At 43.3% G+C, this 15,940-nt stretch overlaps 1 protein-coding gene across 17 annotated transcripts in view; it reads left to right on the forward strand.

The window, feature by feature from the left end:
• Positions 1-15,940, forward strand: part of LOC109873539 (calcium/calmodulin-dependent protein kinase type II subunit beta) — a 95,612-nt gene that overhangs the window by 9,663 nt on the left and 70,009 nt on the right. For 9 of the 17 annotated variants that reach the window (XM_031809155.1, XM_031809160.1, XM_031809164.1 and 6 more), the window contains exons 1-5: positions 2,291-2,624; positions 6,569-6,663; positions 11,510-11,569; positions 11,742-11,796; positions 14,560-14,625. In XM_031809155.1, the coding sequence (XP_031665015.1) occupies positions 2,563-2,624; positions 6,569-6,663; positions 11,510-11,569; positions 11,742-11,796; positions 14,560-14,625 (338 nt within the window). In that variant the 5' untranslated portion in view covers positions 2,291-2,562. Of the gene's footprint in view, positions 1-2,289; positions 2,625-6,568; positions 6,664-11,509; positions 11,570-11,741; positions 11,797-14,559; positions 14,626-15,940 lie in introns of those variants that run through there. The other 8 variants (XM_031809153.1, XM_031809158.1, XM_031809161.1 and 5 more) reach the window with 2 other exon arrangements.

Genomic DNA, 15,940 nt, shown 5'->3' on the forward strand with positions numbered 1-15,940 from the left:
GTATTTTAAGACCATTTTCCTTCTTGTTTTGCTAACTTTGAATAGAAGGGAGAGAAACCCTGTGGAAGCTTTGTTACTATGGGAGAGAACCCCTGTGGAAGCTTTGTTACTATGGGAGAGAACCCCTGTGGAAGCTTTGTTACTATGGGAGAGAACCCCTGTGGAAGTTTTGTTACTATGGGAGAGAACCCCTGTGGAAGCTTTGTTACTATGGGAGAGAACCCCTGTGGAAGCTTTGTTACTATGGGAGAGAACCCCTGTGGAAGCTTTGTTACTATGGGAGAGAACCCCTGTGGAAGCTTTGTTACTATGGGAGAGAACCCCTGTGGAAGCTTTGTTACTATGGGAGAGAACCCCTGTGGAAGCTTTGTTACTATGGGAGAGAACCCCTGTGGAAGCTTTGTTACTATGGGAGAGAACCCCTGTGGAAGCTTTGTTACTATGGGAGAGAACCCCTGTGGAAGCTTTGTTACTATGGGAGAGAACCCCTGTGGAAGCTTTGTTACTATGGGAGAGAACCCCTGTGGAAGCTTTGTTACTATGGGAGAGAACCCCTGTGGAAGCTTTGTTACTATGGGAGAGAACCCCTGTGGAAGCTTTGTTACTATGGGAGAGAACCCCTGTGGAAGCTTTGTTACTATGGGAGAGAACCCCTGTGGAAGCTTTGTTACTATGTTCTGACTTATGTGAAATACCTGAGTCCTGTTCATTAGGTACCAAGCGTAAGAACAGACTAAAACTGGGAGGTTTCACCTGGTCTCCCTGAACACTCATTTTCTGTTGTGGGCCCTAATGAACATAACCCTGAACGTACCTGTTTATGAATCTGTCTGCCCGCTGAACAGACCTGGAAGATAGCTATACAGTCACAGAACTAGGATCAGAGTGCTTTCCCAAATCCTAACCTTCATCATTGAGGTGGAGGATGCAAAACTGGCCTTAGATCAGTGTCTACGGGTAACTTCCAGGTCCAGATATGTCTGCGTTGTTTTACATGTAGATGACTTTTATTAGTCGGCTTAATAACTCTCTGCTGTTTCCTTTTACTGAGGTGTCTATCTAATAAATTAAATGAAGTAAATATGCACTGTTGTGTTCTCTATGTGTGTAGGCTGTGTGCGTCACAGGAGGTTGGTGGCACCTAAATTGGGGAGGACTGGCTCGTAATGGCTGGAGCGGAATAAGTAGCAGGGTATGATGATTTCCATGTGTTTGATGCCCTTCCATTTGCTCCGTTCCAGATATTATTACGAGCCGTCCTCCACTGGTGTTTGTGTGATGTTGAGCGGCACTAAAACCTATGCGGGTTTTAGATCTACAGGAGTGCCAAGGCTGGCAGTCGACTTGAGATTCAGCAGTAGTGCCACAGGAGGGCGCTATCCCAAGATTTCTGATTCTCAGTGCAGAATAATATTCCTTATTGTCTTGATAATGGCTGTATCAGATGAATAGGTCGATAAGGATGAATATCAGAACTGATATAGCTAGAGCTAGTATGATGCTTACAGACAGAAATCCTAGACACTTGCAGACAGGTCTTTGAAGTTCAAAAGGATTCTCTTTCTTTTTCAGATCTGAAGTGTAGATGCTTTGTTCCTAAGAATACTGTTAGTGATGACAGTGCAGAGGAACAAGCCAGGAATAGAGACTGTAGACAGTAGTTGCCTATGACTGTGCAGATCTCTTCTTTACACTGGTACTTGATTTCACCCAGTTCTCCCAGGTGGACTGAAATAGGTGCCGGTAGGCTACTTTTTTATTTATTTAGGTAAAAGTATTCATACTTCAGAGCCAATTCTATAAGAGGGGACAGTTTTTTTTCCAGGAGAAAATTTGGGGTACAGCGTTGAGCACTGGTTCACTTCAAGCTCTGATGCCATGGACCAGACCTTGCTTTAAATTGGAGATGTAGGTGGTGTTGATCATCCTGAAAATACCATAATCCAAGCAGGCCTAATGCAACCACTAAAATGGACTTTTGTTTGCATATTTTTATTTGTACAAATACCAGTTTAGGGATCTTTGCAGTCTATCAGTTTGACACACTAAAACATAATCCATTTTATTTTGGTAGGCTAGATCAACAACAAACAAGAGAGACGTAAATCAATTGTATAGCCTGTAGGCTGGCTATACCTGTTCCAGCAGCTACACATGATGATGGTTCCATGATGCTGATGCTGCCAAAGCCTGTTATGTCAGTCTATAGAACGTCTGATGCTGTGTTTTCAGTTGTTATCGAGCAATGCCCCCTGGTGGTATGAAAAATGTGTTGTATTTACAGCGCGCTCGGTGGTGTAGAAACGGCGTGAAAGGCGATTGAACGACACACTTTGGGAGAGCGAAAGAGTACCACCACTGCCTCTCCTCCACTCGAATAGCCTACATCTCCTCTCGAATACATATCTGTAGTAGATTATAGTGCGCTCTGGACAGAAAACGCATTACACCGCGGTATTTTTTTAACATAAAATAACTGGGCAAGTCAACGGATACATCCTGTTTCAATTCACTTGAGGACCGGACTATTTAGGACGCTCGACCCCCGCGAATAAACGGACGATGGCGGTTACTACCTGTACACGTTTTACGGACGATTTCCAACTATATGAAGAACTCGGAAAGTATGGCTTTGCTATATTATTGCTTTACGTTATGGCACAGATGCGGTAACAACATAGGCTTCTGTATCGTCCTTACCCTGTTATTATTCTATAGTTTATTTGCGTCGTTGCATATCTGCAGTTGTGAGTGGGTAGTACGAGCGGCGGAATGGGTGTCAGAACTCATCTCTGCTGATGATCTGTCACGTTCGGCGCTACTCAGCCCTCTCAACAAGACGCATGCTGTCGCTCTGCTTTGAGGTGTAGCCCCGAGACGACCCGATTTAAACGTATAGATTAAAATATAGACTACATTTGATCCATTTGCTGCATGTTCTGTACCGGTAGCAGCAGTGATGGGGACTGGGGACACGCTGTAGCGATCTAGAGAGTGACAATTTGAGCTGTCGCAGAGCGGGATGTGCTGTTTTGTAATTGGGGTCTTTAGAGCAATGGGAGACTGCTGAGGGGAGAACGGCTCATAATAATGTCTGGAACGGAGTGCATGGCATCAAACAAATGGAAACGTGTTCAATGTATATGTTGCCAATCCACCGACTCCGCTCCAGCCTTTACCATGAGCCTGTCCTCCCCAATTAAGGTGCCACCAAGCTCCTGTGCTTGAGAGAGAGAGAAAAATTGGACAGTGAGTTTATGTGCCACAGCAAGATAGGTGTGTCAGGCTGTGTGTGGGTGGGACTGGGTAGGGGGTGGTAATTCTCCTCATTCTCAAACAGGAGGAGAAACACATTTTCTAGATCAGGATGCATCTTTATGCAAACACAACTGCAGAGATTAAGAACCAAACGTTTGTTGTATGTATTAGCATACAGCAAATATGTAAGTTTAGCCTACTACTATGAGTTCTACTGAAAGATCTTGACCTTTAGGGCACCGCATGTAGTACACTTGTACATGTAACTGCAGGGTCACTGGTGTGTGTATGTGTGTGTTCTGGCCTGTGTTATAAGCCAGAGACCATAACCATGCTGTGGTAGCAGCAGCTGCCCAGTAGATAACAGGACCTTCACTACACCACAGTTCCTGTAAGGATGGCAGTTTGTCCCTTTTTGGTGTGTCTATGAGTGGGTGTGTGAGAGACGTGGGGTCAAGTGTATGCCTGAGAGTGTGTGAGACACAGTGGACGGGTAAGAGTGTGTGTGTGAGAGACGTGGGGTCAAGTGTATGCCTGAGAGTGTGTGAGACACAGTGGACGGGTAAGAGTGTGTGTGTTATTGTGTAACAGTACTAAGGTGTAACGTCTATATATTGCTCAGAGAAACGACAGAGACAGTTACTGCTGTTTTTCCCTGCTGAGTTAGTTATGCAAGCACTCCCCAAAATACCAGCACTGCTACAGTACACACATGCACACCGTGTCTCGCTCTCTCACCGTGTCTCGCTCTCTCACCGTGTCTCGCTCTCTCACGGACACGTGAATACATGGACACACAGAGAGACAGTTTTGTTGTTTTCTCTTGAGTCGTCTCATTTGTATATATCCTAAGAAGGATGTGCTGCTGTGCTGTGTGTCACACTCTAATGACTCCATACAGGAGAAATGTCTTCACTCATGACTGGCAGATGTGAAATGACAGGATACTAGGTTCAATTCAAATTTCTTTATATAGCCCTTGGTACATCAGCTGATATCTTAAAGTGCTGTACAGAAACCCAGCCTAAAACCCCAAACAGCAAGCAATGCAGGTGTAGAAGCACGGTGGTTAGGAAAAACTCCCTAGAAAGGCCAAAACCTAGGAAGAAACCTAGAGAGGAACCAGGCTATGTGGGGTGGCCGGTCCTCTTCTGGCTGTGCCGGGTGGAGATTATAACAGAACATGGCCAAGATGTTCAAATGTTCATAAATGACCAGCATGGTCCAATAATAATAAGGCAGAACAGTTGAAACTGGAGCAGCAACACGGCCAGGTGGACTGGGGACAGCAAGGAGTCATCATGTCAGGTAGTCCTGAGGCATGGTCCTAGGGCTCAGGTCCTCCGAGAGAGAGAAAGAAAGAGAGAAAGAGAGAATAAGAGAGCACACTTAAATTCACACAGGACACCGAATAGGACAGGAGAAGTACTCCAGATATAACAAACTGACCCTAGCCCCCCAACACATAAACTACTGCAGCATAAATACTGGAGGCTGAGACAGGAGGGGTCAGGAGACACTGTGGCCCCATCCGAGGACACAAACAGGAAGGATATAACCCCACCCACCTTGCCAAAGCACAGCCCCCACACCACTAGAGGGATATCTTCAACCACCAACGTACCATCCTGAGACAAGGCCGAGTATAGCCCACAAAGATCTCCGCCACGGCTCAACCCAAGGGGTTGGCAAGGGGTTGGCAACGGGTTCCTGCCAACCCAGACAGGAAGATCACATCAGTGACTCAACCCACTCAAGTGACGCACCCCTCCTAGGGACGGTATGAAAGAGCCCCAGTAAGCCAGTGACTCAGCCCCTGTAATAGGGTTAGAGGCAGAGAATCCCAGTGGAAAGAGGGGAACCGGCCAGGCAGAGACAGCAAGGGCGGTTCGTTGCTCCAGAGCCTTTCCGTTCACCTTCCCACTCCTGGGCCAGACTACACTCAATCATATGACCCACTGAAGAGATGAGTCTTCAGTAAAGACTTAAAGGTTGAGACCGAGTTTGCGTCTCTTACATGGGTAGGCAGACCATTCCATAAAAATTGAGCTCTATAGGAGAAAGCCCTGCCTCCAGCTGTTTGCTTAGAAATTCTAGGGACAATTAGGAGGCCTGCGTCTTGTGACCGTAGCGGACGTGTAGGTATGTACGGCAGGACCAAATCAGAGAGATAGGTAGGAGCAAGCCCATGTAATGCTTTGTAGGTTAGCAGTAAAACCTTGACATCAGCCCTTGCCTTGACAGGAAGCCAGTGTAGGGAGACTAGCACTGGAGTAATATGATCACATTTTTTGGTTCTAGTCAGGATTCTAGCAGCCGTATTTAGCCGTAAGTTTATTTAGTGCTTTATCCGGGTAGCCGGGAAGTAGAGCATTGCAGTAGTCTAACCTGGAAGTGACAAAAGCATGGATTAATTTTTCTGCATTTTTGGACAGAAAGTTTCAGATTTTTGCAATGTTACGTAGATGGAAAAAGATGTCCTTGAAATGGTCTTGATATGTTCTTCAAAAGAGAGATCAGGGTCCAGAGTAACGCCGAGGTCCTTCACAGTTTTATTTGAGACGACTGTACAACCATTAAGATTAATTGCCAGATTCAACAGAAGATCTCTTTGTTTCTTGGGACCTAGAACAAGCATCTCTGTTTTGTCCGAGTTTAAAAGTAGAAAGTTTGCAGCCATCCACTTCCTTATGTCTGAAACACATGCTTCTAGCGAGGGCAATTTTGGGGCTTCACCATGATTCATTGAAATGTACAGCTGTGTGTCATCTGCATAGCAGTGAAAGTTAACATTATGTTTTCGAATGACATCCCCAAGAGGTAAAATATATAGTGAAAACAATAGTGGTCCTAAAACGGAACCTTGAGGAACACCGAAATTTACAGTTGATTTGGACAAACCGTTCACAGAGACAAACTGATATCTTTCCAACAGATAAGATCTAAACCAGGCCAGAACTTGTCCGTGTAGACCAATTTGGGTTTCCAATCTCTCCAAAAGAATGTGGTGATCGATGGTATCAAAAGCAGCACTAAGGTCTAGGAGCACGAGGACAGATGCAGAGCCTCGGTCTGATGCCATTAAAAGGTCATTTACCACCTTCACAAGTGCAGTCTCGGTGCTATGATGGTGAAAGCAGTAGAGGGGTTGTGGACAAGGATATGCCTTCAACCTGTCCAGTTCTTTCAGATCAGTGGGAATGAAGGAAAGGAAACAAGGAGACAGTAGAGGAATTGACTCTAGAATACTGAGATGCTGCCAGTGCTATATGATATCTAACACCTGTTTTTACCTGCCTTTGTTTCACAGGGGAGCGTTTTCAGTGGTGCGCCGCTGTGTCAAACTGTGCACTGGCCAGGAGTACGCTGCCAAAATCATCAATACCAAAAAGCTCTCAGCCAGAGGTGAGACACATACACCATCCCACACACAAAAACTAAGTGCCAACTGTAGAATATCTGCACAGTGGGTAAACTGTGTGGTATCTGGTTAAATTAGACACTCTAACGTTTGCTTAGTCCCTATCTCTATGCTGTGTGTGTGTGATAGAGCGAGAGAAGGAGGGATGGAGAGAAAGAGGGTACGTCTGCTCATCAGTGGCTGAAGCTAACAGGAGAAAGCAGAGGCGTTTGGCTGATTGTTCCTCCTCCTCACACTGCCTCTAAGTGTATATGTGCTTGCATGCGTGTGTGTGTCTGTGTGTGTATGTGCTACTGCTGTCCCAGATTTGCAAGCTTACATTAGCATATTTTAGCTGATGCTTGATTCTAAAGAGTGAGACAGTAATTTATGCTCCTCTTGAGAGAGAGCACATGAGAGAGAGCACATGATAGAGAGATAGAGAGCACATGATAGAGAGAGAGAGAGAGCAAATGATAGAGAGACATAGCGAGAGAGGAGAACCGTTTCTACTGCCAACAGATATGGCACGATAACCACCGAAGCGCTTCATTTAGAGACAAAGGCTGCATCTCAATAGTCTACAGTTGCTACCTTCCGTCATCGTCATCTCCTCCTCCATTTGCGCTGAAAGAGCTGAACATCTTAAAGAGCTGGTCCTCCATATTCTATTCTTAGAGCAGACGTTGGAAAGAACAGGAAGAGAAGAGGCAAGGAGAGGACACAAGGAAATGAGGACACACACACACGACAGCATGCCCCCCCAGCCTGAGGGATCTAGTTCCTCATCTCTGATTTGGTCTGTTTTGTCACGAAACCAAAGCTGCTCGCTCCATGTCCTCATAGAGAGGGTTCAGGCTGTGTGTGTGATGTGTGTGTATGTGCTTCCTGTCTGGACAGGAACAGGAAGTCTCAGAGGCCAGTCTCAGGATGTGTATAATAGGATATAAATAATGAACAATTAACAGTTTCCTCGAGAAACCTGTAAGATACACACACACACACACCTCACATGAGAATACTGAACAACACCAAGGATGCTTTTCAAGTCAACAGTCTAAATTCCCCTTGTCTCCTCTCCCTCTGAGCTGACGTGAGAGAAGAGGACAGAATACAAATGGAGGAGGGGAGGCAAGAAGAGGAGGACATCTTAAACTATTCAGATACACCTGGTTGTCAGCTGTTGCTAGCCAATAGTAGATATCTGATGAAGAGAGAGAGCGAGCCTGGGGTGTATTCAGCCGATGACATTCCCTAATCTTCATGGCAGACTATATACAGTTGAAGTCGGAAGTTTACATACACTTAGGTTGGAGTCATTAAAACTCGTTTTTCAACCACTCCACAGATTTCTTGTTAACAAGCTATAGTTTTGGCAAGTCAGTTTGGACATCTACTTTGTGCATGACACAAGTCATTTTTCCAACAATTGTTTACAGATTATTTCACTTATAATTGACTGTATCACAATTCCAGTGGGTCAGAAGTTTACATACACAAAGCTGACTGTGCCTTTAAACAGCTTGGAAAATTCCAGAAAATGATGTCATGGCTTTAGAAGCTTCTTTTAGTCTAATTGACATAATTTAAGTCAATTGAAGGTGTACCTGTGGATGTATTTCAAGGCTTACCTTCGAACTCAGTGCCTCTTTGCTTCATATCATGGGAAAATCAAAAGAAAGAAACCAAGACCTCAGAAAATGCTTTGTAAACCTCCACAACCTCCACAAGAAATTTCCAAATGCCTGAAGGTACCACGTTCATCTGTACAAACAATAGTTCACAGGTATAAACACCATGGAACCAAGCAGCCATCATACCGCTCAGGAGGAGACGCAATCTGTCTCCTAGAGATGAACGTACTTTGGTGCGAAAAGTGCAAATGAATCCCAGAACAACAGCAAAGGACCTTGTGAAGATACTGGAGGAAACAGGTACAAAAGTATCTATATCCACAGTAAAACGAGTCCTATATCGACATAACCTGAAAGGCCGCTCAGCAAGGAAGAAGCCACTGTTCCAAAACCGCCATAAAAAAGCCAGACTACGGTTTGCAACTGCACATGGGGACAAAGATGGTACTTTTTGGAGAAATGTCCTCTGGTCTGATGAAACAAAAATAAAACTTAGAATTTGAATTTGGCCATAATGACTATCGTTATGTTTGGAGGGAAAAGGGGGAGGCTTGTTTTCGCCGAAGAATACCAACCCAACCGTGAAGCACGGAGTGGCAGCATCATGTTGTGGGGGTGCTTTGCTGCAGGAGGGACTGGTGCACTTCACAAAATAGATGGCATCATGGGGACGGACAATTATGTGGATATATTGAAGCAACATCTCAAGACATCAGTCAGGAAGATGAAGCTTGGTCGCAAATGGGTCTTCCAAATGGACAATGACCCCAAGCATACTTCCAAAGTTGTGGCAAAATGGCTTAAGGACAACAAAGTCAAGGTATTGGAGTGGCCATCAGAAAGCCCTGACCTCAATCCCATAGACAATTTGTGGGGAGAACTGAAAATTAACTGACAAAGCGTGTGCGAGCTTTTTCTACAAACCTGACTCAGTTACACCAGCTCTGTCAGGAGGAACTTATTGTGGGAAGCTTGTGGAAGAATACCTGAAACGTTTGACCCAAGTTAAACAAATTGAGTGTATGTAAACCTCTGACCCACTGGGAATGTGATGAAAGAAATAAAAGCTTAAATAAATCATTCTATTATTATTATTCTAGTACTATTATTCTGACATTTCACGTTCTTAAAATAAAGTGGTGATCCTAACTGACAGGGAATTTTTACTTGAAGTAAATGTCAGGTATTGTGAAAAACTGAGTTTAAATGTACTTCAACTGTATAATATACAGTACCAGTCAAACGTTTGGACTCACCTACTCATTCCAGGGTTTGTCTTTATTTGTACTATTTTCTACATTGTAGAATAATAGTGAAGACATCAAAACTATTAAGTAAATCATGTAGTAACCAAAAAAGTGATATATTTATATATATATATATATATTCTTCATTCATAACCACCCTTTGCAATGATGACAGCTTTGCACACACTTTTCATTCTCTCAACCACCTTCATGTGGTAGTCATCTGGAATGCATTTTAATTAACATGTGTGCCTTTTCAAAAGTTCATTAGTGGAATTTCTTTCCTTCCTAATGCATTTGAGCCAATTGGTTGTGTTGTGACAAGGTAGGGGTGGTATACAGGAGATAGCCCTATTTGGTAAAAGACCAAGTCCATATTATGGCATGAACAGCTCAAATAAGCACGACAGTCCATTATTACTTTAAGACATGAAGGTCAGTCAATCCGGAATATTTCATGAACTTTGAAAGTTTCTTTTAAGAGCATTCGCAAAAACCATCAAGCGCTATGATGAAACTGGATTTCATGAGGACTGCCACAGGAAAGGAAGACCCAGAGTTACCTCTTCTGCAGAGGATAAATTCATTGGAGTTACCAGCTTCAGAAGTTGCAGCCCAAATAAATGCTTCGCGGAAACTGTGTGTGAATCGGGCCTGTGATGGAGTGCTGCATCAGATGACCTGGCCTCCACAATCACCCGACCTCAACCCGATTGAGATGGTTTGGGATGAGTTGGACCGCAGAGTGAGGGAAAAGAAGCCAACAAGTGCTCAGCATTTGTGGGAACTCCTTCAAGACTATTGGAAAAGCATTCCTCATGAAGATGGTTGCAAAGCTGCCATCAAGGCAACGGGTGATTACTTTGAAGAATCTAAAATCAAAAAATATATTTTTATTTGTTTAACACTTTTTTGGTTACTACATGATTCCATGTGTTATTTCATAGTGTTGATGTCTTCACTATTATTCTACAATGTAGAAAAGAGTACAAATAAAGAAAAACCCAAACTGTTGACCGGTACTGTGTGGTACATAGTATGGTCTTTATAACACATTTCTAAACTTTCCGTAACATCACACCCTATTGAACAAACCCCTGGCATAACTGGGCTGAACTGAACTGGCTGTTATACAGTATATAAGGCTGGGTTGTACTATATTGTAAAACGCTATAGTACCCGTTACTAAGTTCCTAGTGGAAGTCCCGGAAAGTGTTACCTGACACAACACACTGGCACCCACCAGTCTACAACAGTGTTCTACTTTTAATAGGTCAGATACTGCAGAGCCCTGTGCTGCAGCTGGAACCTGGAGGAGGACACATTGGACTAGAGAGAAGAACACGCTAGAAGCTGTGTTTTTCAACATTTTTATGTAAAATATGTTTTACTTCAAATGAGTCGAAGTGCTAGGTGCTGATCTAATGGTAGTGCTTCGCCCCTGGACCACACTTTGCCCCTGGAGGCATGTGTTCAAACCCAGTCTGCGCAACTTTCCATTCTATGTCCCTCTCCTTTATCTCCTGATCTCTGACATAACCTAATATCTAAGATATGTATGGATTATTTACATACAAAGGCCAACACTTCCCTCTGGGGAAAAAATAGGTTGTGTGTGTCAACAGATTCTTCTTTATTTCAACTGAAATATCTCTCTATTGCTCTCTATTCTGTATCTCTCCTCTTGTCTCCTTGGTTCTACTCCTTCCCCTCTCCCTCCATCCCTTATTATGGGGAGTTAATATGGGAAAATGCAACCCTCAGGGTATATACACAACACTGAATGTGGGCAGGAATGTGTGCATGTGTGTGCCCATACATATATTGATGGAGACGTCATATTTTTCAATCTTGCTCGCATCCTGTTGGATACACTTACAGCAAACATTTGATATCCTTCTCTTGAGATAATATTGCATCATATTATGATATGATTGTACCAAGATTATATCTCCATCTTCTCTCCTCAGATCACCAGAAGCTGGAGCGAGAAGCCAGGATCTGCAGATTGCTCAAACACTCCAATATCGGTCAGTACTTGTAACTCTCTCTCTGCTGCTGGTGCTGCTGCAGCACAGGAATAGAATGCTTTCTGCTGACGTTCTCAACCCATCTCTCTTCTCCCCCCTCTCTCTCCTTCCTCTCTCTCTCACTCGGTTCTCCCTACCCACCCACCCTCTCTCTCTCTCTCTCTCCCTCTAGTTCGTCTCCATGACAGTATATCAGAGGAGGGCTTCCACTACCTTCTGTTTGACCTGTGAGTGGCAGCGCTCACATCCCTCTCTCTATATTTTATCGCTCCCTCCTCCCATTCTCTTTCCCTTCCATTCCATTTTCTTTCCTTTCCTTCTCGGCTTCCTTCTTATCTCCCTCTCCTCTCATACTCCCCCTCTCCTCTTCCTTCTTATCTCCCTCTCCTCTCATACTCCCCCTCTCCTCTTCCTTCTTCATTGCTTCTTCTCACTCCTCTTTTTCGGTCCTTCTCTCCCCGTTTCCAAGGAGATTTCCCCCAATTACATAACCATCCCCCCTTTGCACACACTCAGTTCCATCTTTAGCCTTCCACACATGCACACAAAACACACACTCACTCACACACATATACTGCCCCGCAGTGGAGCCTGTCTCCATGGCAACCCAGCCAGAGAGATTCCTGCAGAGCTGAGGGTTTCCCCCTAATGAGGACATCCCCCTCCGGTGTGTGTGTGCGTGCGTGCGCATGCATATTTGGTTGTGTGTGCTTGCATGTGTGCGTGCATTTGTGCATGTCACTGTGTGTGTGTGTGTGTGTGTGTGTGTGTGTGTGTGTGTGTGTGTGTGTGTGTGTGTGTGTGTGTGTGTGTGTGTGTGTGTGTGTGTGTGTGTGTGTGTGTGTGTGTGTGTGTGTGTGTGTGTGTGTGTGTGTGTGTGTGTCCTTACAAAAAAACATGTAAAAGAATCACCTGAAAAAACCTATGTAAGAAAAAGCACGTGGTTTTTGGACAAACCATGCGAAAAGTGTTTTTCATTAACTTGTGAAGTTTCACATGGATTTTTCACATGAACACAAAATAGTGGTTTCCCAACATTTCACATGTGATATTCTAAGTTTCACATGTTCTTTTGTAACTGGCAGAGTTAGAACCCGGGTCTCCCCGGGTATCTTGACCGTTAGATGGGCACCAAGTTTCTGTTCTATTCAAAATAGGGCTGTCAAACGTAAACAAAAGTTAATTCAGTTAATCGCAGGATTTTCTGTGATAAATCGCAAATTCAGAATTTGCTAAAAACATGTTTTATATAAAAAGTGGCGCAGCATCTCAGTGTAAGAGGCATCACTACAGGCCTTGGTTCGAATCCAGGCTGTATCACATCCGGCCGTGTTTCGGAGTCCCATTGAGCGGCACACAATTGGCCCAGCGTCGTCCGGATTTGCCCGTGGTAGGCCGTCATTGTAAATAAGAATTTGTTCTTAACTGACTTGCCTAGTTAAATATTAAATAAATATTAAAAGCATTACAAGAATATTTACGTTTTGAGTTTGTTCAAAGTAATGATTAGCAGAAGCAGGTAAATTGATAAATCACAATTTCTTTAACCTCAAATTCGACTTATTTTGACATCTCGTTGTATAGATGATATGATGTATTTTAGTGTTTTCAGTGTATTTGGAAAGCTTTCAGATGAGGCGGTTAAGTTAACTGACTAACTCTGATAGCGCTATTTCAAAACCATCTCTTTGTAGAAAAGTATCTGTTTACAATCATTCCATAAGCAAACACATGCCACACTTTCAAATAAGTTAAAATCCCCTTTAAGCCTGTGCATTAAAATGTAACAAAAACAATGGACAGCTAACAAAAGCAGAAGCTAAAAATAGCTAGCTAGGACAAAATGGAAGGCTAGCTCGTGCCTATCACTAAGCTAGCTAGCAATTAGCATGCGACCATTAGATAGACATTTCACAAAAAGTTACCTTCTAAAATACGTCATTAGCGTGGTTCATATGTACACAAGCTAGCTACTTAGCTTGGCTACACTCATGTAAATAGGATAACCTCATTAGTTTCACTCGGTCAAAACAATTAAATTATACATCAAAATGAACAGAAAACTCAACACAGTTTAGTTAAACATGTTTAGCTCTTGATTTTGAAAAACCAACCATCTGTAAAAACCAGAAAACAGGATAAAAAAACAAGGAGACACAGAGAGCTAGCTTCTCTGTTCTTTTCAATGGGCTTCTTCCAACGGTCACTGACCGACGTGCGAAGAAAGGAGGCGGGTGTCTTCAGTAGTAACAGAGAGAGATGCCTCTCCCTAATGGTAGCGCTAAGTACATGTATATCAATTCAACACTATGGAGGATTACAATAATACAAATGGAGCGGATGGCTCAGAAATAATTATTAGGTTAAGTAACCTTTTTACAGAATGACATTACAGAATTTGCAATTCCACTTGTGGAAACATTGCCACCTTTTCACAAGTGACGAGAATAACACTATTTCACCCCCACATGTGAACTTGCAATTCCACATGTGAAAGTTTGAAGAGTTTTCTTACACGTTAAACTGCAAATGTGATTTTCACATATTCATGTTTTTCAAATGTGAACTTGCAATCCACTTGTGGAGGTGAAAACATGTTATTCTCTGCACATGTGAAAAGGGGGTGTTAACATCTGGGCTCCTGAGTGGTGTGGTGGTCAAAGGCACTGCATCTCAGTGCAATAAGCGTCACTATAGTACCTGGTTCGAATCCAGGCTGTATCACATACGGTCGTGATTGGGAGTCCCATAGGGCCGCGCACAATTGGCCCAGCGTCGTCTGGAATAGGCTGTCATTGTAAATAAGAATTTGTTCTTTAACTGACTTGCATAGTTAAATAAAGATTACATTATTATTTATTTAGTTTACTCTGAATGTAATACATGTGAAAATATGTTTAAGCTCAATGTGATTTTCACATGTGAAACTGCATTGCCACGTTTTCTTTTGTAAGGGGGTGTGTGTGTAAACTAGTCTCTTTGTGCTGTAGAGTGACAGGTGGAGAGCTGTTTGAGGACATTGTGGCCAGAGAGTACTACAGTGAAGCAGATGCCAGGTAAACACCTTTTTACACAGTTCACCCTCTTCCATCTATCCATCAGCTTGCTCTATCATGTGTGCGCTCTCTCTCTCTCTCTCAATTCAATTCAAGTGCTTTACACTAGTTTCTGCACCTGATTTACAGCCAGTGTCATTCTGAGTTTTACTAGCTAACGTGAGCTAATAACTTACCGTCTGTTTGGCTCACATTCTAATGACCTACTTAGCTAACATAGCTAGATCGGTGCAATATTAGCTTCACCAATCAATTTTTGAGGAGTCAACGTTTACAACACATGCAAACAGAACGTTGTTACCCGAATAAAAAGACAGGCTTCTAGATTGATTGGCTAGCAGCCAACTAACTTTTCCAGCTTTCATGACTAACATACTGTAGATGGCGCGGTAGCTCGTTTCCATGCTATGTTAGCTAGCTAGTTGTTGGTTGTTGCGGGAAACTGATAGATTCAACAAATTAAGCGACATCCCATCAATGTGATGCAGAAATACATGAAAGATATCTCTGGAATGTCATGGCAAAAAAAATGTTGACTTCCACCTTATTAGACATAGCAACCAAAGTAACAGCTTTTAAACTGTTGGCCTATTCGAACTGGTTTGTTTCAATCAAAGCACACATTTTACCTAGTGGCGTGCCTCATGAGAGAAATGTGACCATTCACACAATCAACCGGAAATCTCATAAGAAATTGTAACGTTGTTATTATATTAAATTCTGTTACTTAGAATGCTAATTACGGAGAGGCTGCATTTCCCGAATTCTCTGGAACCCTCTTCCCAATAGCAACAAATCTGAGCTTCTGCCCATGTGCAGAATTATCTACATTACACACAGACTCTGCTCTACAGAGAATTACAGGCTACTCTGGCGAATGGTGTTGTTTAATAAAGTCAGATCAATTGGGATCAAAGGTTACCCTGCCCTCTCCTTCGTATTCTTAACCTGACTTGCCTAGTTAAATAAAGGTTAAATAGCATCGCAGTGCTAGCTGTGCCACTAGAGATTCTGGGTTCGAGTCCAGGCTCTGTCGCATGCGACCGGGTGGCCCATGGGGCGGCGCACAATTGGCCCAGCGTCGTCCGGGTTAGGGAGGGTTTGGCCGGTCGGGATATCCTTGTCTCATCGCGCACTTGCGATGTGTCAAGAAGCAGTGCGGCTTGGTTGGGTTGTGTTTCAGACATGTAACTACTACCAATTGGATGCCACAAAAAAGGGGTGAAAAATATAAAATAAATAAAGTTTAAATAACTAAAATTGGCATGGGAAACATTGCCATTTTGAGTCTCTCTTACTCTCCTGTTCAATGTTA

The sequence above is a fragment of the Oncorhynchus kisutch genome, linkage group LG29 (assembly GCF_002021735.2).
Source record: "Oncorhynchus kisutch isolate 150728-3 linkage group LG29, Okis_V2, whole genome shotgun sequence".
In the NCBI taxonomy this organism is placed as follows: Eukaryota; Metazoa; Chordata; class Actinopteri; order Salmoniformes; family Salmonidae; genus Oncorhynchus; species Oncorhynchus kisutch.